At 38.6% G+C, this 24,905-nt stretch overlaps 1 protein-coding gene across 4 annotated transcripts in view; it reads right to left on the bottom strand.

Moving 5' to 3' along the window:
- The window catches only part of FHOD3 (formin homology 2 domain containing 3), a gene marked incomplete at its 5' end in the record, with an annotated part of 370,951 nt that overhangs the window by 93,155 nt on the left and 252,891 nt on the right, over positions 1-24,905 (bottom strand). For all 4 annotated transcript variants that reach the window (XM_083878098.1, XM_083878101.1, XM_083878099.1 and 1 more), the window contains 4 exons: positions 10,270-10,502; positions 12,313-12,456; positions 16,578-16,672; positions 23,198-23,309. In XM_083878098.1, coding sequence (XP_083734224.1) covers positions 10,270-10,502; positions 12,313-12,456; positions 16,578-16,672; positions 23,198-23,309 — 584 coding nt within the window. The remainder of the gene's footprint in view (positions 1-10,269; positions 10,503-12,312; positions 12,457-16,577; positions 16,673-23,197; positions 23,310-24,905) is intronic.

Below are 24,905 nucleotides of genomic sequence, written 5' to 3'. Positions count from 1 at the left end.
AGAAGGCAAAAAGCAAGTGCAAAGCCATGGGATCTGCACTCCAAGGTGTCTGTTTTCACTACTAACTCCAGCATAAACACTGTGCATGGGCTTTGGGCTGGATCACTTGGCAAGTGGCTGATTTCATTCTCACAAGACCACTTCTGCAATCCCCCAACTGGCATGGAAAGCACAGTCCTTACCTGAGGACTGTGGGCTTGGCACAACATAGGCAAAAAAATCACAATTTCTGTTAGATATGTTGGGATCTTATGCAGTTAATCATCAGGTGTATACCAGGTAATTGTTCTCACAATGGAAAATCTGGAAACCTTCATCTATTGCACACCTGCAGTGCTTGACAGGAGACACTGAAGCCAGGCAAGTCCTACCTGACAGCATTTAACATGAACAGCCATGCTACAGATAATTTTTGTTATGCTACAGAGGCAGTGAAAGAAGGTACTTAGGAAAGTCATGGGAATATCACTCAGTTATCTTAAAGACATAATTATGTTAAAAGGACCCATGACCTAAAATCACACTGTGTTCTTCACATGGCTCTTCCTCACTTTTTAACAAGTATTTTAGTATCCTCAAGAGATTTAACAATAACTTGTGTCTTAGCTTTGACTTTTAAGAATCAGATTTGAAATTATTACTTAATTTTGAATTTTCAGGCAGCCATTGTCAAGATTTGCAGACTGGAAGATAATAACAACAATACAGTATTTTCTTTGGAATTCATGCATTAAATAGTTTCCTTTCTTCCTTTTGCACTGTACATTCAGTGTCTGCATGAATGTGGTTTATGTAAAAAAAAAATCCAATATCATTTAGTGAGTTGCAAAGCCAAATAATTTAACCTAAATCAAATGGCTGTCTGGAAAAAAGGATGTATTTTCATGCTTTCAGTTTATTAGGATCAAGTTACCAAATGCCAAACACACACACACACATATATATATCAGAAATAAGTGGAAAATTTTACACAAGAGTATTGATAGGTGATGATGAATATTGATTGGTGATTTGCTTTTATCTGTATATACACAGATGGGCAGGCATTTATAAAATTATATATATATATTATATACACATATATTTTGGTTTTGCCTCAAAGTAGTTCTTTGCTACTAAAACGTGAACAAAACCTATGTGAAATCTTAGGCAGCATTCAAAAAATGTCAGTTTACTGCATAGCAACAGATATTCCTAATAAGGTAGTATTATGAGGATAGGGATGAAAACCTAAGAAACCAAGCAACACCCACAGCCGAGCATTGTAGTGTTTAATCATCATCTTAAATAAGAAGTTAAATCAAGCCATGATTAAAGTTATGCTTTGCACTAAAGCTTTTAGGATTTGTGAGCAGTACATAAAGGGAGCAAGTGCAGACTGTTCATAGTGCACAGAACCTATATAATTAAACATGTTTCCATTAGCATTGCCTCCCCCCAGCCCCCTCCCCAAAACTTTTACATGCAAAAATATTTCCTTGGGGGATGGTGATCAAGGACTGTGAGCGAAAAGGTGGATGCTGCTGCACACTGTGCTGGTGAGTTCAAGCCAGGGCCTGAAGAAAAGGTGGAGGGACAATGCTGAATCCTGGTACCTGGCTTTGACCTGCCTATTGGCCTCTTCCTCCCCCTCATCCTCAGTATTGGGCTCTGTGACTGGCTGTTCTTCTTCCTCCTCTTCATAATCATCCTCTCTGAGACCAGACCAAGGAAAGAGGCATGCAGTGGGATGGAAAGAAAGAAGGTGGAAGAGAAAACAACATGAGTCCCCAGAAAAAGAAATGCAATGAAGTTAGAAATGGAAGGAAGAGACTGATGAAGAGGGAGTTATGGCCCTCCTATGTTAGACAAAAAGCCCCTAAAACTTCCTGCTAAGTATATGTTTGCACAAGAGTAGCTACCAATATAAAACTGCTATCCTCTCCACTATTTACATTTTTCACTATTAAGAGTCAAAGATACCATTGATTTTTCTTGAGCTTTGCTTTCCATTTGCAGCTGCCCTACCTGCAGAGGCATTAATGGAAAACATTCATGACAATAGCAATGCTCAACTCATTAGTCATTAAGTCGTATCCTTTTGGCCTAAAGGACAGTACAGGCTGTGCTGGCATGGGACAGCTGGCACTGCACATCACCATTTCTAAATTAACCCAAATAAAACATTCCTGCTAAGTAACCAATAGCTCAACTGGAAACAGAACAGGGTGAACCAGTGAGTTAGAAATAACAGAGAGACCAAATCAGTTCAGGACTATTAACAAATAGCAATATTTAAGTTATCAGATGCCAGTACATGAATTATTTCAGTAGAGTCATTAGTATGGTCAAATCAGGCTCCAATTCAGCAGTAATTCTGGCAGAAGAAAAGTGTAAGTCATGCATAAAGCCTCCACAAACCACATTAATGGAAAAGGCTACACACTGCCTGCCTCCTGTCCCTTGTATCTATGCTTTTCACCTTCCCACAACAACAGACTCATGGAAGATGCATCTGCAGTTGATACAATTCTCCACTTGATTTAATGATGCATATACCATTAAGTTATGCTCCATGCAAAAAGGAAAACATACGATCGCTAATAAAGTTTGTAAGGCACACATATTCCTTGCATTTTCCTGAAAGCTTATTTTCTTTCCTCTGATTCTAAAGGGATGCTCTGTAGATTTTTTTTCCATTTAGAATTAGTTTCCATATTATAATAATAATGAATATTTACAGTGTGAGATCATGAACTCATTGAGTTCAATGAAAAGGGTCAATCCAAAATTTGTTGTATTTATATGGAGTTAGTTACAGAATAACCAGGAAAATGGCAGCACCTGGAACTTTTCCAATACTCTGGCAAACATCTACAAAGTAAACACTTTCAACCATACCTAAGGTGCCTTAGTGACATAACCATCTCAGTTTGATCTGCATATGGGAAGACTAAAGTGACTAATTACAAAGGTCAAAAGGAAAATGATCCTGGTATTTCTGCCCTAAATAAGAGAAAACAGTTCAGACTAAAAGTTGATGAAATGGCAAACGATGTTAAGTACATACACTTACTATGCCTTCCTATCTGTCCTTTGTCTTTTTTATCCATAAATAAGATCATAAACATCTTTTCACACCTAAATGATACCTAGGAAATGCCTCCACACTTGTTTAACTGCTGCAGTTGGTTTATATAGGACACATCAAAGTAGAGCAAGACAGTAGAGCATTGCTTAAGATACTGGAAAGGCTTTGCAAAGACTTCAAGAGTCACAACTCTCTGATCATTGGACAGCACTGCTGTTTTTACATTTCTAAGAGCAGAGAGGTAAAGAAACAGAATAATGATGAAGATAGACTTTTGGAGCAATATATACTGAAATATTTACAGAAAGAGAAGAAACGTTATTTTTAGAGCTTGGAAGTGCATTTTAGTTAACACTTGAAAGCCACTGTTATTGATTCTTCAAAGAGAAATGGCATCCTACCAAGCTGCTGTTTTCCTCCCCATATCTCATCTTATGTTTAAAAAACCTTTCCTGTTCTCAGAGGATCATGTTTACAAACACTGGGAACACACTGTGAACTCCCTAAGGCAAGTATACTCCAGTGCATAAGACACTAACATACAGATCCAGAGAAATGCATTCACACCCTGGTTTGGCATTGTATTTTCTCAAGTAGTTCACAAAAGCTAAACACACAGTGGAAAAAAATAAAGTAAAATAATAAGGCTAAGTCATGCTGTGATTTCATTTGCCATGCAGCAATAGTCTGTTTAAACTCCAGTGCTTTCTTCACTCCTCCTAAAGTTCAAATAAGAAAATCTACCATTGCCTTTACAGCAAAGTGCACTGCTATTAACTGAACTCTGCATGTATACCAAGCATAAAACATCTCCTTTCAGCAAGACCTGCAGTCAGAAAAAAAGTATCCCTACTAGAAAACCTGACACACCTACAGATATGGTTTAATTCATACAAAAAGAGCTGATATCATCTTGAAACAGTAATAGGATCTGGAGCTGAGATACTCATCAAGTTGTAAATTTTAAATTTTTCTGCTATTATTTATGCATTAATGGGTCAATCTCTACCTATACATCAATGCAGTCCTTTTTTATAGTATGGCTTCAAAACAAAATTTTTATTAACCTATCTTATGTCTCTTCCTCTACTGCACACGGGACCTTCTAAGATATTACAAAATTCACACTTTTAGGATTCTCCTTTAGAATCTACTTGACTTCATACTTCAAATCCTACCTGCACAGGAGAAATTAATGTGTTCTCTTGCTCGAAACATAAAATAGCAGTTTAGATTTTTGTATGGTATTGTTGTCAAGACTAATAGAGATTTGATGCTACAAACAGACACTACCTTGGCTACCTTACCAAGCCATTTCATTTCATAGATAAATCTTTCCAAAACCTCTTCTTTTCTATATCTCATTTCCATTTCCACCCATACCAACCATACTATGAAAAGTTATCATCTCTCTCATAACTGCTCAGATGCCATTCAATGTCAAAGCACACCCAAAGGATAGGTAGCTCAGCTCACATGTGTATCTGTATGTCTATGTCTATGTACATGTATTAAAGAGACTCACATCCACAGATAGGTGCCTGCATGTTTATCCTGCAGATGTTTTCTTTGTCTAATTTCAGGTCTCAGTTTTTTTTAAAGAACCAAAACTAGGAACTGGAAACTAGGAAACATCAAGGAAAAAAACAACAATATGTGTTTCTATTACAGCAAAAAAAGAGAAATCAACTTCTCTCATCTGGGCCTCTAGTAATCTATACCACAACTTGAGTCTTCCCACTTTTCCGTTTCATACCTGTCATAAAACTCATTATATTTGACACAGACAGCAACTCTAAGAGATGTGGAACAAACCATCCTAAATAAAATAAAATAAACCCCACCACCACTGTATCCTTGATCTATAGCCTTTAAGTATTTATACAATCAAATATTTTCTTATAGTGTTGTGGAAAATCACTAGAACTTGAAACATCATGACAAAAACTAGAATTTTTCTGTAGAAAATGCTAGAGAAAAGATTTGTTATGGTTTGGGATGTCTGAAAACATGGAAAATCATGATAATAAAAAAAAGAAGTCTCAGCTGTATCTTGGACAAACCAACCCTGCTGTCTTGGCTCTACATGAAGCAATTTGAACAATCACTTAATGCGGCCTAGTAAGCAAACTAAGGTCTGTGCTGTTGGTTAGAAACTCGACAGGAATCCAAAGTTGAGCTCAAAAAAAATGCTTAGCATCAGAAGCTCAGCTGTATTCATTGTTTTCTGGTAAAACTAAAATAGCATCATGATCTCTGCCTGCATCTTGGTAATCCTCAAACATCAGAAACATGCATTTTCCAACAAACAGGTCCTCATGACTTCTCAACACAGCTTTCTTTTATTTAGACCACTATTTCCCTGTATTTTTCTAGGACCATAAAGGGTGCGAAAGACCTTGAGCCAAGGGTGCAATGGAGCTGTGTCCAGCTAGCCTAGAAATCTGTGTGAAACTATGGAATTCCCTCTGCTGCTCTTTGCTCAGAGGAAGAGTCCTAACAGGTTTCCAGGCAGGACTCTAAAAAAAGTAAAGTTCATAGATACATAATTCCCTGTTTGCTTCTCTGTTGTTTTTGTCTTATCAATATAGCTCTCCTGAAGGCCAGCTTTCTTCAGATTGAAAATCTGGAAGCCTCAGATGGACCTGAATAGTTGGCCTTTTTTATATCTTTTTAGCCTCCTGGTCTACTAAGAGAAAGCTTGCTAAAGCCAGCTTTGGTCACTGATGCAGAATGCAGGCTACACTCTGGTAAGTTCTTAAGATGGCAGTCAGTTCTTTCACTTGTGAGGTGTCAAACACAGGAATACAGACAGGAAAGTTCTAACTATGGCCAGGTTATGTCTAGATGAACATATTTAGTATTATAAGATTGATCTTAGTGATTCTTTGGTGATTTCTGATAATATAAAACAAATCAAAGCTATGGATATAAAAAGCAGAGAGTCTAATAAAGAGAGGTAAATTCCTAATCCTAGCCATTCACAACTTCATAAACCTCAGTCTTTCACTGTAACTTATTCCACAGTGATGGAGCCGTTCACTCAAATGCTGGTAAGAGGTGTGAGTGTAAATCTCCCAGAGGCTCACTTGAATATGTTTGTTAAGGTCTGGCTGACACAGCTCTGATGGGACACCCAGGATGAGAGATGAGTATGGTCTCTGTGCAGTACTGAAAAAAGGGAAATGCACAGCAAAATGTGAAACATTAATTTGAAAACCTGGGAGGAGCATTTGTTGCTGATTTGTATGTACAGAACTCAGAGAAGTTGCGCAATGCTCAAGACAGCACTGAGAACATCTGAGCAGGCTTCCTTTTACTCTCTGAAACCCAGTCAGGATGAGACTTAAAGACAGAGAGACAGAAATTTGCCTTTTAATGCTTATTTAGCCATAAATCACTGCATACAATAACAACATAAATCTAGTACAAATTCCATGCCACTCCTTGCATTTTTCCCTGACTCTATCCATGGTGTTGCTGGAAAAAGCTAGCTTTACTTTAAATAGAAAACAAACAAATAACACAACCCATGGAAGAATCTGTTTAAAAGTCTGCTGAATGAGAAGCAGCATGCTAGACCACAGACTGAAACCAGTCAGTATGGACCAGGGCAGAAAATCTCAGGAGTTACCTCCAACACAGCATTTAAAACATCATGTTAACAGGACTGAAGTTCCTGCCAGGCTTATTGGTGTTCTATGCCATCACGGTAAGAGAAAGAAGTTTTAGCAAAGCAGACTTGCTGCTGGTCAGGACAAGCATCTTAAAGCATGCTGCAGTAGGTACAGACCTTGAAGTCAACCTTCAGCCCTTCTTAGTTGATAACTAGCTGTTATCAACTTCTTTACTTATTTATTTAGTAACAGGCACATCAGGCTGGGCTTTGCTCTCCATGAAAACTATTTTAACACAAAGCAGATTTGGATTCTTATTTGTTTTGAACCACAGGCGAAAAAGCAATACATTTAGTTTGGAAAAATGCTGCCAAGTGGATGAAAAAGGCCTGCAAGTTTTCCTTTTGGTCGCCCTTAGCATTTACGGTCAACTTTTCCCAGCTCAAAACCCAAAGTCTGCTCTCAATTAGCCTGGCGCAGATCAGACCAACTCCATTGACTTCAGACAACTTTTCTGGATATAGAGCATTGTGAGACAGAACAGAATTTGGCCAATATTGTCTTTTTTTGTTGTTTTACCGGCACCATGAATTTCTCTCCTTTTGGAAGACTTATCGGTTGACACAAAGCAGATGACTGTGGACAACCTGTTTGATGTGGTAAACAAAAGCAAAGCAATTGCCAAAACAGCTGATGAGCTAGAAAGAAAAGAAACATGAACATTGTGGGAAGGAGAATTATGGGAAAGAACTTCAACCTTCTACTGATTTTGATACAGAAGTCCAAAAATAACCTAGAATATTTCTCAAAATAAAATTTAGTACAGTGTAAGAGTGTAACTTCATTCTCTCACCATGTCCATCAGAAGCAATTCCACTGGGTCTAATCCACTGTAAAACCAGACATAAGACATCTATAGCCACACACAAAGTTTAAAACTTTTAGCATGAACAACACAGTAAGATTATCATTAGTATTGTTACAATTCCTACTGGGAAAGAAAATGTAGTGAAGGAATAAAGACTGAAATCCATTTTGTAACTATTTTTTTGGGAAATACAACACCGCAAAAACTTAATGCCAATTTTTTTTCCTTTCTCAAGAGAGACCAAGATTATGAACCAAAAGGTCATTAGCAGGAGACAGTTCTTTCATGGCTGAACAGAAGCAATTTTCAATTTACAGAGGTAATAAGTAATTTTTATCCATTTGTATAGATTCCTCTCTACAACATTAACAATGGAAGCAGTAGGGTCATAATGAGCATTTCTTTTGACTAAATCACGTGATGCCCTCATCATATTCTAACACAGGATTTTAAAATTTCAATACAAATTGCCACAAGATCTAAACTTATGATGCTCTGTTCACATCCTTTAAAACAATAAATATCTTGCTTTGCCCTCAAATTTGAAAATTTTATTCCAGAGAACCTCTTTCCATTCAAGTCTAATTCAAATTTTACAAATGTGTAAAAACTTTAAAGGACTCATTTAACTTCACTATTTTTCTGCCTAAACATTAATGAATAGAAGCCATAAAGCTTTTCCTTTTTTCCTTTTTTTTTTTTTTCTCTCAGTTTAGCTATCAGGTGTAGAGATACTGCTGCACACATCTGGACTGTTTCACTGAAAGTTGAGACTTACTGGAATATGATAAAGCAGGAAGGCTGTTTTTCCTCCTCCTACCACAACTACAGATTTGGGCAGATAATGAATCTAAAAATGTGAAGGACAGCATCTGCTTATCTGAAAGGCTTGTTTACCAGAAACACTTTAGCAGAAAAATCAGAATTATAGAAAATCCAACAGTTGACTAACTGCTTTTTATGGTAACTTAAACAATTTCACTGAGCAGAGAACTTGCATTCTCAAATCCTGAACATACTTTGTAGTCTATAATGTCCTATGGGGAAAAAATCTGATTTGCCAGCTACAATAATATTCTTTCTTTACCTGCCAAGAGGACTGGAAAATGGGGGTGGGGGCTGAGGCAGTATTTTTACTTAACTAATATGCAAACTAAAGATCAGAAGTACACACATTCATAATTGAATGCCTGTTTTGTTACAGAGCCAGGTGAGCAAGTTGGACATTTGTAATGGAATTGAAGAGAGTTTAATTATTGTCCTACAGAGGATGACTGCAACATGAAATTAAAATTGACTACTTAGATAAAGACTTCTTTCTTGTATTTAAACTCAAATTATGCTTTAAAGCATGTCACTGTCAAAGAGTTTGTGAAGCAGAACTGGAATTTTTTTTTTCTTAAAGTAGCATTATTATGGAAATTGTTATGTTGGCTTAAAAATATTTCAGAGCTTCTGAAACTAATCTGTTGTGCTTTTAATCCCTCTAATCTATTCCCACTAAAAATTAGCTCAAACACAAATTTATTAGAAGTTACTGGAGATTGCAAAATAAAGCTAGCAAGCACACACAGTAATAGTGAGAAGACATATTGGTAGAAGTTGTCCTGGATGACTTCTATTTGTTTAATTAATTAAGAGTAAGGGAATGAAGAATTTCTGCAGAGTTGAAGCATCTCCTAATTTCCAATCCAAATTCACCAGTTTAACAACATCAACAAAAAATTATATAGTCATAATATCTGCTCCACATCCATGGCTACAGATTCATACTGATGTCGTTAAGTCCTGAAGGAGAGCCCAAGGTCATCCACAAGGCATCTCATGCAGAGCAGCTGAAGCTCCCAGCTTCAGCTGGGAAGATGCTTTAAACTCATCCTCAAATGCACTGTCATCCTTGTTATCAGCCTGGAAGACCATGGGGCTCTCAGTTCTCAACCCACTAAAGACCAGGCCATGGAAGGTGGTGGAAAACAAGTAATAATGTGTTGTAAAATGCCAAAAGGAAAAAAAAAAATGCTATTTATGTGGTATACAGCATGCAACTACTGTTTCAGTTTTCTGGAGTCTTACATTTTCATATTGCCAGAATCCATTAAGCTTCAGTCAACCCAGCTCTCTTTGCAAGGACTGCTTTACATCCAACATAGGATTTTAAGGCTCCAAATTTACACTCCCTGCTAACCTAGAGAAACCTCCAATGAACTTCCCAAAGTTTATAATTAATATAAGATATGCTCTTGTACAGACCATGCTTCTGTTTTTCAAACTGCATCTTCAGCAGCATCCAGCTTTTGCTGTCTGCAGCTTATGTCTTACCACCTGAGCTAGTCAGTCGCATTCCCTTTAGAGTCAACAAACAGCCAGTCTCAGAGCTCGATTCATCTTGGTGAAAATTCGAGGCATGTAGAACACATTAGATCACTGAAGGCCCAGCAGTGCTTGCTGCACTCCACTGACATCAAAGAGAGGAGAGCTGATCAGACATCTAACTTTGGTGAAATTGCTTCCAGCCCTCCTGTGCAGCAGACAGACACACTGAGCATCTGCAACTCCTTTTTTTCCTAAGCACACGCAACCTAAGCCAACCATCATAGGACAGGCAAAGACACCATCCTTGACTGACTTCATCAGAGTTGCAGATAAAGGACAGCCCATCACATTAACGATCAGTAACAGGAGAAGGAAGGAGCATCCCCCAGCGCTGCCCTCACCTCTCGCTGAGCTCCTCCCCGCGGTGCCCGTGGCTGAGCCCGAAGCCGGGCTGCCCGCAGGGGCTGGCGGGGGCCGACAGGGCGCTCCTGGCGGTCTGTGCCGAGTGGCGGCGGCTGCGGCGGCGCTCCAGCCCCCGGCGCTCCCCGGCACCGAGACTGGCCCTCCTCCGGTCCTTGCGCCCGCTGGGAGGGGGCTCGGCACCCTCATCTCCGTCCTCGTGCCGCAGTGTCACCTGAGAGAGAAAGGAAAAAGGCTGACGTGGTCGCTTCAGCCACCACAGGTCTTAAAAATTTCCTGGCCTCAACGTGATTAACTCCTATTAGCATCCCTGTATCTACAGCTGTCCCTGAAAGTCGCTGGGTGTCCATTAGTGCAGTGTGGCAGCTCTAACAATGGAATTATATACTTGCATACAACACCACAGGACCTGTAACACCACAGTTATGTATCTCCTAATCTGTTTGTTTTCTTTTTAAGGTGAGACTGAATTTTCAGGGAAGCTGAGCTGTCTTGGACAACCAGTTCTCTTTATATTCTTCCAAAATACTTAGATGAAGACTTGGATTTAGTGAAGTCAACAGGAAAAAACTCCATGCATTGACTGATTCAACATTTCCTCACGTTTAGACATGACACTTGCAGTTATTAAGTGGAAGTGACCATCGAGAGTGTGCTGGAAATAGCAGAGGACTAAAGCATGGGTGCAATGCCAAATATCTCGAAATGCTGCACATCCCTGATGTGCCAAGGTGAAGTGTCTCTAATAGAAACAAAGTGTTATCTTATGGGTCTCATCTGAAATGCAGCCTAACATTTAAATAATCATTGTATGAGAAAGATCCACTCAAATAGGCGGAGGTACAGAAAGGGCGATGTGTGTCAGAAGAAGAATGCCCATCTTCTTGTTTCTATTAGTCTTGTTACTCTGGTAATTCTTACCAGAATTTTTTTAAAAAACAAAAGGGGAAGTGGGATATCCCTGCTTGGGGTGTAGAATCTGCTTCTATGAGGAAAAACAGATTTTTCTGTTTTTGGGAGAAAAAAAGGAAGAACCTGCATAATCATCTTTAAATTTATTTTGGTCATCAAGAAAAAGCTGGCGCCCAACTAAGCCAACAGCCAGTTCTGCAATTAAGTCTTTCAATAGGTCGAACATGCACAAAAAAACCAATCCATCCTTTTAGGATTAATCACTATATTTTAAAAAGAGCTTTATAAGATGATGCATCCGATGACAGAAAAAGAAAGAACATTATTGACCCCTCTCATTCTCTTATTCTTCCTGAAAGTTGCTGTATATAAAGCTTAACTCTGCTAGTTAGTGAAGTGGTGTGGGAGTAGAATTGATGGAGAAAATGGAAAATCAAATCTATCAAATCCTTTGCTGGACTTAGGCAGAGATGAAGTCATTTAATTCTGTCATATTAGAACATTAATTCACATTTACATTACAACTTCAGCCTAGCTCCTAGCTCCAACACTTCCCAAAGTCTGAAAAAAAGGCTAATTATTAAGAAACTGGATATCCTATCCCAACACATAAATGCTTCAGAAGTAGTTATTTTATACCTAGGTGGTAAATGTGGAGTCACTCATTACTCCATTGCTGCAAACTACATAGGATCTGGTCCAGTGTAAACTCTTAAATATGGACTTGCTGAATATTCAGTTGCAGAACAAGTGGTATTTGTGAAATTGAGCTCAGCCGAACCTTTTTGACGAGCTGAATACTTTTGCATGTGGGAAGAACTTCTACTTGCTTCAGCACATGTAACTAGCAGTTGCAGAGAGGAGGCTAGTAAATGTGCTGGTTTGCCTTGGACTATACCCCATCTTTAATATGAAATGCCTTTGCATTAAAAGCAGCTATGTGCCATAGCAGGTCACATATACAAATGTGTATAATACTTACAGCAACCAGATGGTTTTCTTTTAAAAAAGGAGAGATAACTAAATTTCACCTAGGTTACATTCCCCCCTGCCTCTCAGCTTTGAAGTTTGCACAAGCTGTAAGATGCATAAAACAGGGCATGTTATGTTACCTCATAAATGTTAAATTGCTCAACTAAGTCCAAGTCTGTTCCTTTCTTGTTCAAGTGTCTCTGTGAAATAGCTTCAATGCCTAACTCTTCCAGACAGTCCACCACATCGTAGAAAGAGTCTTGATCTGGCAATCCTGACAGCGTCTAAGAATCAAAGGAAAAACATTTAAATCTGTTTGTTTTGAAATGAATTAAACAAAGGATTTTAAAAGCGAGTGGCAAGTGGTGCTATGTATGATTTCAATAAAGTAAAACCCATGATGTGGGATTAGAGACACTGATAGAAAATAAAAAACAAGTGGCACAGCTTTTAACAAACAACTCTCTGCACTGTGTAGAAAAATGACTAATTGGCAAAACAAATCAGTGTTGTTATTTTATACAAAAGAGTATGGAAAATTTAGGTCTTTAAAATACACAGTTGGATTCTTTCTTGCTGCATTCAAGTACAGACTTAAAGAAGAGAGAATTTTAAACCATCAAACACAAGGATAAGAGCAATGAGGAAGAAAAAAAAACAACCTCAAAACATTTAACTAAAAAGAGTAACGCTCAGTTCCTACTGATTCCTGTAAGTTTAGCTTTAAGAAGAAAAAGCCCAATACATAGCTGTGTGATGTCAGGATAGCAGGAAATATTCTGCACCATGTGCCTACTGTCCCTCTACACCTGCAGCAGCAGTCATACTCTGTGAGTCCCCACACGTGAGCACAAATTGGTTTGTATTACAGAGATAGTGAATCCTCTCCTCCCTTTCACATTAAAAAAGTTTTATTAAAGGTACGCTGACTCCTTAATTCCTACTCCAGCTTGCTACTGATTTCTAGTCCATTTGTGCTGATTTTTTACTTCTCCTTATGCATGATGCAGAAAAACTAGTTTAACCCTGCACGTGTTGAGCAGAAACTACTGAACACACCATGCCACCTACCTGCAGGGCAACACAAGCCTCACCACAGGAACCAGCCTATGCAGAGCTGATGCTGCAAAATACCTGAGTGTAGGGCTGGAAGCAACACAGTTTTTCTGGATAAGCTCACCAGAGAGAAGTTTACTCTGAAGTAGTTTCTCCTCTCCCATTCAATTAGCTAAGCAATTTATCTATATTCCCAGCAGAGAAGAGAAAGAGCAAGCAAAAGAGATGCAAAACCCAGGCCCCTCTCAAAGGAGAGTTACATCTTCTCATGCCTGAGATGGGATGAACTGTGCTCTGTGAGTGCTATTTTTCTGGAGCCCATCTTTTCCAAGGTGGCTCTGAGCAGCGGAATGCAGAAAACAGCAGCCCCTCTGGGCTGCTTCCCTGCAGCAAGCAGCCTAACATTCAGAAAAATGGGTCTGCATTACAGAGAGAGGAATTTACTAATTTCTCTCTCATTTACTAATGAGAGTAAGCAGCTGACATAGCTGTAAGGCACTGAAATATTTGCATCAACTATGTACATTTTAATTTTTTTCTAACTAAACACAACACAGGTACGTTTTCTTCTTCAGTCATTACAGGATTATTGACTGGCGAAATCCACCAAAACAGGAATTGTTAGCACAAAGATCAATTAAGTGTTAAGGTTATGTGTTCAGATTTAATCAAGATTTTGTCTTTTTCCAGTACAGCATTTAGGCCTCTGTTTAGAACCCACTAAAGGCTATGAAACTAAAACATCCTGAACAGTACTGAAAAGAGATATCACATTTATTTTGTTCCTTCCTAAACTGACACCTAACATTGAGTAAAAATCTAAGGATTCTGCAGATGAAGTTCTCACACTGAACATTCAGTGGAACTTTAACTTGGATGTGGAAATATTATAATAGAAAAACGTTCAACTATGAAGCTTTCAGTTGCAAATGAAAGACATGGACAGCAACTATTCTGACCCAAATGCTTTCATGCACAGTGGGATGTGATGATTTATCTGCAAAATGTTGGAGGAACAGTCAGATCTTCTGAGCATTTATTTCCAAAAATAATAGGAAATTATCTTAATGTTGGTATGCAGATCACCCACCTTCAAGTATAGCTTTTTTAAAATCCAAGGAAAGGCAAGCTGTAGACTGGAAAAACAGCAGCATAAGGTAGTATTTACTGGCAACTGCTGCTGTCAGCAGCTTTTTATTGGTTATTATAATGTTAAATCACATAGCAGTGTAAATCCAATTTTCACTGCATGTTGTTGACCAGAACTGGGCAATTGAAGTCCCAAGTATAGAAATAAAATATTTTTCCTTCACACTGTTTGTCATTACACAGATCCACTTTCAGAGCCTAGATCATATCAAATTCAATTTCTAACTACTCCAGGAAGATTACAAAGGTTATACTGGAACTATGCATAACCAGAAGTATCTACACTGGGATCATTCTCATCTAAGAGATTCATTAGTGCCTAAATCCTCACAAATTAAGAGAGGGTTAATAAAATATTGGCATAACTAAATTGGTTAAGCATCAACAAAAGAGAGGGAGAGGATAAAAGGACTGGAGCAATTCTATGTCTGGGCAGATATGTTTTCTGCTCTGGAGCAGGAAGGAAAACAGTCTGTAAATGGATACATGGAGAAAAAAAAAAGAGTACAAGCACTCTTCCTTAAGACAAATCCTTCATGAGGACTCTGCCCGCACTGAAAACTTTGACATTTCCTTGTCTAGAGAAGCTGAAACCTTCTGAGCCTTTGTATTCTCTGTGGGGAAAAAATTACAACTGTTACATGCTGCTTGCTGTTTTCTCTATAATCATGAAAAATATCCCATTAAAAACATCATAAAGCTGCCCATAAGCCAGATCATAATTATAAGTGTGGATTTGTGGGATTCCTCTCTTCCTTGATCTTCATAACTGCCTTGCTCCTTTGACTGTGACATGCTTTTTCTTTTTGTATGTTTTTAAAGAATTACCTCCTCCTAAAAATATCTTTAAATGTACTGAAAAACTCAGACTCAAGGAATCAACTGCAGGATAATAAAAGCATCAGCAGGGAAAATTTTTGAGGAAGTCAAACACCAGGTAGATTATGATCGTGCAAATGATGAAGAAAACCATCTCAGAGAGAGGAATCAGTACACAAAACGAGGGGTAAAGCAGAGACATTAATGATTAGTCATCTTGGCTTTAATAGCAGCTACAAACAGAAGCATATGTAACTGGTGATGCTTTTCAGAAAGAATACAGCAAGGTAAGGTTGTCTTTTAAACTCAAGAGGAACCTTACTACCGTGGAAGCAGGAGCAAGGGTGACTCTGAGCATAAGTACAGTAAGATCAGTAATATCACCAGGAGAGGTTAGTCTCTCAGCATATTTGCTGGAAAATACCTGTCATTAAGAAATCATTTTATTAAAAAAACCAAACAAAAATGCAACCACAATTCCAATCACATATCCAAGAGCCCAATAAGCTGGCAGCTTGGTGTATAACTTTCACAAGCAAATTCAGCATCTTCAAGTGAATACAATGAGTAATAATAATAATATTTCCTAATACTATGCCCTATTAAGTATAACCATAAACCACACAATTCTTTTGTTTGCCAAGAGTATACTGGCTTTCTGTTTCCCTAAAAAAAAAAAAGAAAATCTTGAATTTTAGTATCCCCCTACAATTTGTCTATGACAAGATGCTGATTTTTAAGGAATTTACACTAATTTTTAACTTTCAAGGACTTTCCATTTTCTCCCTTCCAATAGCATAAGTCAATATTTCAGAAAATATTTGACTTTACTGCAAAACTATGACTTGTAAATCTGGTCGGCAGAAAATATAGGGAAATAAAAACAATGTAACCTTACTTGCTTAAGCAGAAGCACTCTTACTAGCACTCAGACCTGTTAAATTCATCGTATTTGTATCTCAGCAAAAAAAAAAAAAAAACAAAACCAAAAAATTAAACTACATGAACTAGAAAAACGTTTACAACACAAGCTTTTGTGAGCATGTGATCTCTTCACCAGCACTTGCTTTCCTTCACCCCTTGTTAGTCTGTTGTGTTAGTTTGTCGTGTTTTCCTTTAGCACTGCATTGTCAGCGCTGGGAGAGAAGCCATGTCAGACCACAGTTCCACACAACATCCACCAAAATAACAATTCTGCTCCCAGCTGCTGCCTCTGGGTGGCTGCAGCACAAGTAACAGGAGTGTGCTGATTGATTACAGCTTGTCCTGCAACTTCTCTGTGACACCTCTCTTCAGTCCTATACTCTTAACAGGGAAGTTCATTATCCAATAGAAAACATTAATATTATCTGCACTAGTCATAGTAACAAAAGTAACAAACCTTGTTAACCAAAGTCATTGCATAAACCAGCAGTTCCGTATCAACTCCATCCTTCTCCTCCAGTATCTCCATGATGTTGGACCATGGCTTGGCTCCTAGAAGAAAAGCAGAAACCATTGGTTACGGTTATCAAAATGGAAAGCTACAGCAAAAAAATTCATCCAGGAAATAGCACGAGTTGGAATATGTGGCCAGGTGAAAGTTCAAGCAGAAAGATCCAGCTTTGTCTACAATCTCTCCTGCTCCTCAGAGAACAGAGTTAATGTAGACAGTGAAAACTACAGTCCAACCTATTGCAGGGACAGAAAATATAGCAGGTAGACTCTCTCCAAAGGTACCAACTTCTTTCCCTTGATGACAAAGGAAGCTTTATCAGCACAGTGAGATTGACACCAAAATGCTAAAAATCGAGTGACAGGAATTTTACCCAGCCTATCATAGGTTCATATAGGCTTTGATAAATCTTCAGCAGAGATTTACATGCTGTGCTTTCAGTGTGTCTGATACTCCAATTTCTGCTGCTATTGCTGACTTGTACTGCACTAAGGTAAGTCAGGTTAACAAAACATTGTGGCAGAGAAACAGTTTTCTCAAATTACAGGCTATGTGTTTTGGATAAAAAGAAATGATCAATGAGTGGAAAAGATTTTTGCTGTGGTTCTTTCTCAAATTACTTTAATAGGAAATGTACCTACAGAACTTTCAGGTATGATTCTCTCATTTTCCACCAAGAAAGGTCAAAATTTGTGCTCTTAGTTATTTGCTTGATTGGCATGTTGATTTGAATTAACATATTTCTCTGATGGCTTAGTGTATTATTGTGCTAAAAACATCAGGTAAGAAACACGACCCAGACTCAGCCTCTTGTATGGAAGGTACCTTGTAAAACTGTCCTCACTTGACTAAACAGAAAGATGGTTACATTCACCAAATTTTATCTAAGAAAACAGAAATAAATAATAAAAGACTGCAATTTAGTGTTTTGTTTAGAGTTAAGTTAGAGGTGAAGAGGACTAAGCAGAGTGCTAATTCTAGCTTAGAGATATACTCAATTCAACTACACAAACATAACTCTGACAGTCCTGCAGTTTCAGAGGGAAACAGGCAGAGTATTCCAACAGTCCACATCCCCTGAACACTACATGGACGATGAGAGTTTGAGTATAATCAGGCAGCAAAATGCAAATGTGCCATCACAGTCACCTGTCACTGACTGATCAGTCACCCCAAGGCATAAACTCTGTATTACCCTGTAACAGCCCTTGCTTATTAAACATGATATCACATATGTACCCTGCTACACAGACATGAATTCTCTGCTCACCACGGATCTGCATTTTCAAGGCAATGGCAGTGCACTGTGTGGAAAAACCTGTCTAAAAGTGAATGTGCAGAGAATAGTATTTCTCCTTTTTTTCTCCCCCCTCAGACAGTCTCTGACCTTTACTACTGAGTCAAGGCTTTTTTATCTTAAGCCCAATCAAAGGAGAAGGGAGATTCAGCTCTCCAGATGTACATATATGCATTAGGAATTAAATACTAATACAAGTACATGTATGTAATGAAAATAAAGTAGACACCTCTTTAATGGATTCTCTATATTGCCAGACATTTTGTGCAGTATATGTTCAAAAGCCATGTGGAACAAATTCACTCAGCTTTCAAATGATACATGATCAGCAGGAATGATATTCTCACTACAAAACTGTTTGCCTGTGGTTTTCACTGAAAAACTGAAAAATTGAAGGATATAGGAAAGAGAAACAAGATGAGGAAACCAAGCAAGTCAGATACACAACAACGCCTTTTGGAAAAACAGTGAGTTGATAACATAAAAACATAATTATTTAATCCACTGAATTATTCAGTGAGAGTCCTTTGTTATTGCAGGCAGGTTCTACTCTTATTGGAACAATCCTGGTTTGTTTTTTAGACAGCATTCAAGTGGCTTATTTTTTTCCCTGAATGTCTCAATAATTCTTCATTATCATAAAATAATAATTTCATGGTCACCTTGCTGTTTTCCTGCAAGGTTGATATATAATTTTCTTCTAGCAACACTGCTATTTTATTTCAGAATATGATTTTTTTAAAATATTGTTGCTTGGGCACACTTACTTAATAAGGCAGCCCTGTAACAGCTCATTTATCTTTCAAAGGCTTTCTTTATGCTTCTGCTACTAAACTTCTAAAACCTAGGCTTAAATTCCAAATTCTTCATTTATTCCCTAACTACATTCAAGAGGAGGTAGTACTATCAATGACTTTGACAGAGCTATTCCAATTTGTACTAGGTTAAAACTTTTTTTCAAATGCTATTTCCCCCATTATGATCTCAATCTGAACAGCCAAGAAGTGAACGTGGAAATAGCTGTAAGGCCATCTACTACCCACCCAGGATAAGGCAGTTCTGCTGTGGAAGTTGTTCCATGAGCTTACTGCTTTGCTGTCCTTGGGTTAATATTCTTACATATATATAATGATAATCTATAGCTTCCAACCTATGATCCATATAGCATGGGACATATGCAAGTCCAGCTCAGCTCTCCCTTTCAGACGCCCCCTTCCAGAGCCTGTGCAGTCCAGTATGCTTAAAGTGAAAAGAGACCTGTTCAGGTTGAGACCATAATGAGGAAAATTGCATTTGCAAAAAAAGATTTAATCTTGTACATATTAGAGTAGCTCTGCCAAAGTCATTGATAGTACTGCCTCCTCTTGATTCTAGTTAGGGAATAGGTGAATTCCTTCCTTCACCAGATCCTGATGCAGAAAAATGATGATGCAGAAGAATGATAATATAGCATCCCAGTGATTTTTCTGGGAGCAAATGGGGATCTTTCCATAAGGTTATGAATTTTATGCAGAAATTGCAGCAAAATTGATGGGATTGATGAAACAGGCTCAGTGAAGTGAAACAGCAGAGACTGGAGTTTTGTGTGTTCTCCTGCCTTCTAATGGGTAAAATGAGAACTGCTTGACTGCCCTTTAGAGGCTTGTCAATGGGAAGAGCTCTTTATCACAGCTATTCTGACAGGGAGGTTATAACCTCAACTCTGATGCTACTTGCATCAGAGTGGCATGCTACATGCATGTTACGAGTAACCATGCATGGTGTATAGACAAAGAACAATGAGGCTGCAACAATCAAGCTGATATTAAATTAATATAGTCTATTTGTCTATTTTCTGAATAACATTGACCATTGTTTTAAGTCCCAGTCATTTCTCAGCCTGTCTCCAGCAGCTATAGGATGGAAACATAGTAACACTCTGGGAAAGACCTCAACACCTTGTTCTCCTGGCAATTAATATATGAACGAACTTTTGATTGTACCTACAGTATGTACATTAATTTAGTGGAATCTAACTATGAATGAAATGGCAAGGAATGCAGAGAACTGATAATGAGGGCTATTTGGCTTTAATTTCTGTCCTAAAATATGCTTGTGATAAAGAATCCCTAGACAGCAGAATGCAATGCCAGCTCCACTTTCCAGAGCCTTTGCAGTCCAGTATGCTTAAACTGAGAATATACCAAATTCCTCTGGGGTTCTGAAACAAGAAAGCATGGGAGAAGCCAGGAGCTAAATGGAAGTGCAAGTAGAAGCTAATTCCTACATGATGAGGGCAATGCAGTTGTTCATTTATGGTCTGCCTGTAGTAAAGGGAGTACTTCCGTGGATCTCTGTACTTCAGTTGCATATGGATGTATTCACACATAGAAAACACAGATGGGATTGCTTTGAAACCAGACTGAGTTAATGTGGGGTTCTACAAGTTAATCATATGTGGTACACATGTTGAAGAATTATATCATATCTCATCACCTTGTATGTACATGAAACATGGAACTTTTATCAAAGCAGTGCTGAACTTAGTTACATACCTGCAAGATTTATGACAATGGTTCAAGAAAAGGCATATTGTTTTTTTCTCTTTTTCTGTTTTGCTTCATCAGTCATTAAAAGCAGGTACTTCTCATTTATAAGCCACCAATTTAAAATTATAAATTAAAACATAGCACATCCACATCTGAAAGTGAAGGGCTTTGACAATGTCTCCCACAGCATTCCTCCAGAGACACTGGCTGCTCATGGCTTGGGTGGGTGCACTGTTCACTGCGTAGAAAACTGGATGGTTGGCCTAGAGGGAGGTAGTGCCTGGAGTTCAGTTGAGCTGGCAGATGATCACTCTTAGGGTTCCTCAGGGTTCAGTGTTGGGGCCAATCCTGTTTAATATTGTTACCAAAGATCTGGATGAGGGGACTGAGGACACCTTCAGTCACTTTGCAGGTGACACCAGGTTAGATGGGAGTGTTGATCTGCTGAAGGCAACAAATCTCTACAGAGGGATCTGGAGGATCAATGGAATGAGGACAATTGTATGAAGATCAACAAGGTCCTGGTACTTGGGTCACAACAGTTCCATGCAGCACAGAGGGCAGAGTGGCTGGAAAGGAAAAGGATCTGGGAGTGCTGGTCAACAGCAGCTGAACATGAGCCGGTGTGTGCCCAGGTGGCCAAGAAGGCCAATGGCATCCTGGCCTGTATCAGGAATAGTTGGCCAGCAGCACCAGGGAAGTTACTGTCCCTTCGTACTTGGCACTTGTGAGGCCTCATCCTGAATCCTGTACTTGGTTTAGGGCCCTCTCACTGCAAGAAGGACTTTGAGGTGCTGGAGTGTGTCCAGAAAAAGGCAATGAAGCTGGTGAAGGGTCTGGAGCACAAGTCTTATGAGGAGTGGCTGAAGGAGCTGGGATTCTTTACCATGGAGAAAAGGAGACTCAGGGGAACCTTACTTCTCTCTACAACTCCTGGAAGGAGGCTGTAGCCAGGTGGGGGTCATCCTCTTTTCCCAGTTAACAAGGGACAGGAGGAAAGGAAATTACTCCAAGTTGCATCAAGGGAAGTTTAGATTAGATAATAATATTTTTTTTCACCAAAAGGGTTGCCAGGTTTTGGAACAGGCTGCCCAGGGAAATGGTGGAGTCACCATGTCCAGAGGTATTTAAGAGACATGCAGATGTAGCACTGAGGGACATAGTTTAGTGATGAACGTGACAGTGCTGTGTTAATGGTTTGACTCAATGGTCTTAAAAGTCTTTTCCAACCAAAATGACTCTGTGGTTATTATGTTGATGACCTAAAAAGGGAACTAAATATAAAACCAGAAAAAAAATCTCTGCTTAATGAAAATAATTAAAAAAAATAGGAAGAAGGAAAAACTGGGTGTTTGGGCTAAGGTATTTGCAAGAGTTCATGAAAAAATCCACCAATGCACAGATATGAGAATTCCTGTAAAACCTCTTAACATACATTCATCTAACTACATGCATCAGTTTTTTCAAGTCTTGTGTTGTTAGTTAAGTTGTTTTATTACTTTGGGGCATGTAGATGAATGCCTAAGACTGTTCTACTGATAGAGAAGTGAATACTTTGTTTAGGGTCCTTATTCCTCCTTTCTCTTTAATGAGTTTATTAGCATATAGTAGATATATGGCAGTTTGAACTTATTGAGAATACCAGAGAGCTCAGAAAGCTGATGAAATACTAAGAATGACCGAAAAAAATTAATCACAGTGCTCACAAGTACATGAATATTGTAATTAAATTTATGCTTATGGCATTGTAAGGTTCCTGGTTTTAATTTAAAACAAAAAGCCAACCTGCAGAATTCAATGTTTTGAACTGCCCCTTCCTGCTTCCCTGCTAAAAGAGAGAATTTGTTGTGGGTTTTTTTTTTTTTTTTTTTTTTTTCCTTTTCAACCCATTCTGATAACAGAAAGCAAAATCTGGCTCCTTCTTCCTATTTCTGACATCACCTTTCTCCCCAGCCCCCAACATTTTCTTGTTTCACTTTTACCATATCAAGTCTCTCAGACAAGTTCAGTATGGAGGCGTTGCTCCACAGAGGGAACGTTCCTTTCAACCTCCATGTTTGAGACCACAACAATGGATCTCTTAACCTCAAAAACTCTCCTTGAGGCAAAGGAATGTTATGCATCAAGAGAGAATGCCCCAGGAGCTTAGTGATGGCTTTGTGGGAAGAACAAGAAAGAACCATTTTTGTTCTATTTATTTGTAAAAAATACAATATACATATTCAAGTATTTTTCATGAGCCTGAAGGGTAACAGATTTCATAGTATAATATCTGCTCAAGGGCTTTATTTTAATGTAACAACAGATGGTTTTGCTTTTACTATAAAGCCTGTACTATTACTGACCTCGTCTTTCTCTTCAAAGGGATTACACTGATTAGATATCATTTTCTCTTCTAAATCAGACTGCTGCTTCCCAGAAGGAAGTGGAAAGACAGTCTTGCCCAAAGGAGCCTCTGAGGTTGGAAGATACAGGGGGGGTTTACTTAGCATGTGGGTGCAGGGAAAGGGCAATGACTCTGGCGCCCCAGGAGGCAACCGAGTTCCTCAGTTTTCACTCTTCACTTTCCCATTATAATTAATTCTTCTAACAACCTTAGATTATATGGATACTGAAAAAATGCTTTCAAGAAATGAAGGATATTCTGGACAAAGCAGGCACCAATGACAGCAACTCTAGAGCCACTGAAAACAGTGCTCAGCAGTGCTGGGATGTTGCACCCCCCTGGGAAGGCTACTCACCTCTCTTTTCATCCACGGTAGATACTGCCTGGATCAAAAGCGGTGCGTTGGATTCTGTGTACTCTACAAACACCAGCAGCAGCTTCAGTGCCGTTTTTACCACCAGGCGAAACTGGAAGAAAAGAGTGCAGCTTGTCATTCCCCAAACCACAGCATTCCCAGATGTGTGAAATGACACTGGGCAAGAGGCAAGCCCAGCAGTCCACATCTGGTAGTAACAAACAAACAGAAGATATTAAGCTGTGACAGCACTGAAAAAATGAAAGGTAGTCAGCTGGATGAGAATTTCATTCACTGGACAGCGCTCTCCTAGGGAAGCCCCAGTAGTCAATGAATCCAAATGAAAACTTAATATTGCCACAAGTACCAAAAGGGTGAAGATCCCACCTCTGCAAATCCCCAGCGTTGCTGCCCAAAGCTTGATGTATGCAGAACCTACTGAGCTAACACATTTATTTCCTCCTTTTGCTCTGAGCCTTTAATCCTGTCAAAATGCTGTATGATGGGATGATTTCATCCTTATGCTTTCTTCTCTTCTTATAATGCTACTATTTAATCCCTAAACTATTAACTAGATTGATTTTCATCACTAAACACAACTTGGGAGGAAGCGTGTTTAATCTCCAACTATCCCACCCTGTCAAAAAATGTTTGATTTACTGAAACTGAGAATTCTGCCTGCAAATTTTCAAACTCAAGTTTTTGTAAATCCTCAAGAGTGAGTGTTCATCAAAGACTCAGCATTGGTAGAATGGATCTACTAGAATTCAATAGCCAAATTCTTATCAGTTTCACCACAGAGCTCCCATTTCCAGAGAGGATAATTTGACTAAAAGAGCTGAGTAAGAACATTTAGGGATAATCAAGTATGACTAGTTAGCATGATCAGGTATGTGAAAAACCAACTCTTTACTTGAGGGGAGGATTTTTTAATAGGCAGTGCTCTACATGCTGAGAGGGCTTTCACTGTTATACTCTCAATCTAAATAATGGATTATTATACAGTTTCTGTCAATATTGACTAATTCCTATTTCCATTTTTTTTTTCAAGTCCTCTCAACACAACTCTCCTAAGAAGCAAAAAAATCATTATTAATAATTTCATAGATGTACATATGGTTGCAAGACAGTGACTGTGTCTATATTCCAAAAAATAATGTAAGTGCAACAGGAATAGACTCAAGCTACTGTGCTCACATAGCCACTCAGAGAGATGTACTGGAGCTCACTTGAAGGTAATGAGCTAAAATGCCATTTGCTGTTATTAACACACAGTTCAATGTCAACAGTGATCCCAGATATTTCCCTAGTTTCTTGGGGTTATGTACTCATGCAGAATTGAACTTAATGCAAGCAATGGCACTACTAGCAATACAGCATATTCAGCTGTTGAATCTAGACTTTTTTCAGGCTTGATTGTCAAATTGTTGTCAAATTGTTGAATTTTAGGGCTGACAGTCAGGAAATCTCAGTGACAAACCTGACCAGGTCCCTTAAGATCCTTAGTTAGTCTTATTTGCAATTGTACTGCTGCGGTGAGACTTCATATATACATGGGGTAGTCAAATGAAAGGAAATTGAAGCCTGATAACAGATCACTTACTGTGATTGTACTGTACATCTGTGTATTTGCCTGTTGGGCCAATACCACGGTGTTGCTAGTCTGCAGTGACATTTCGCTTAGGAATCAAGTTCAATTGTTTAATAA

This window comes from Zosterops lateralis (genome assembly GCF_965231275.1).
Source record: "Zosterops lateralis genome assembly, chromosome: 1".
In the NCBI taxonomy this organism is placed as follows: domain Eukaryota; kingdom Metazoa; phylum Chordata; class Aves; order Passeriformes; family Zosteropidae; genus Zosterops; species Zosterops lateralis.
Note: the sequence above shows the minus strand (reverse complement) of the source record. Positions and strands in the feature narration are given on the sequence as shown.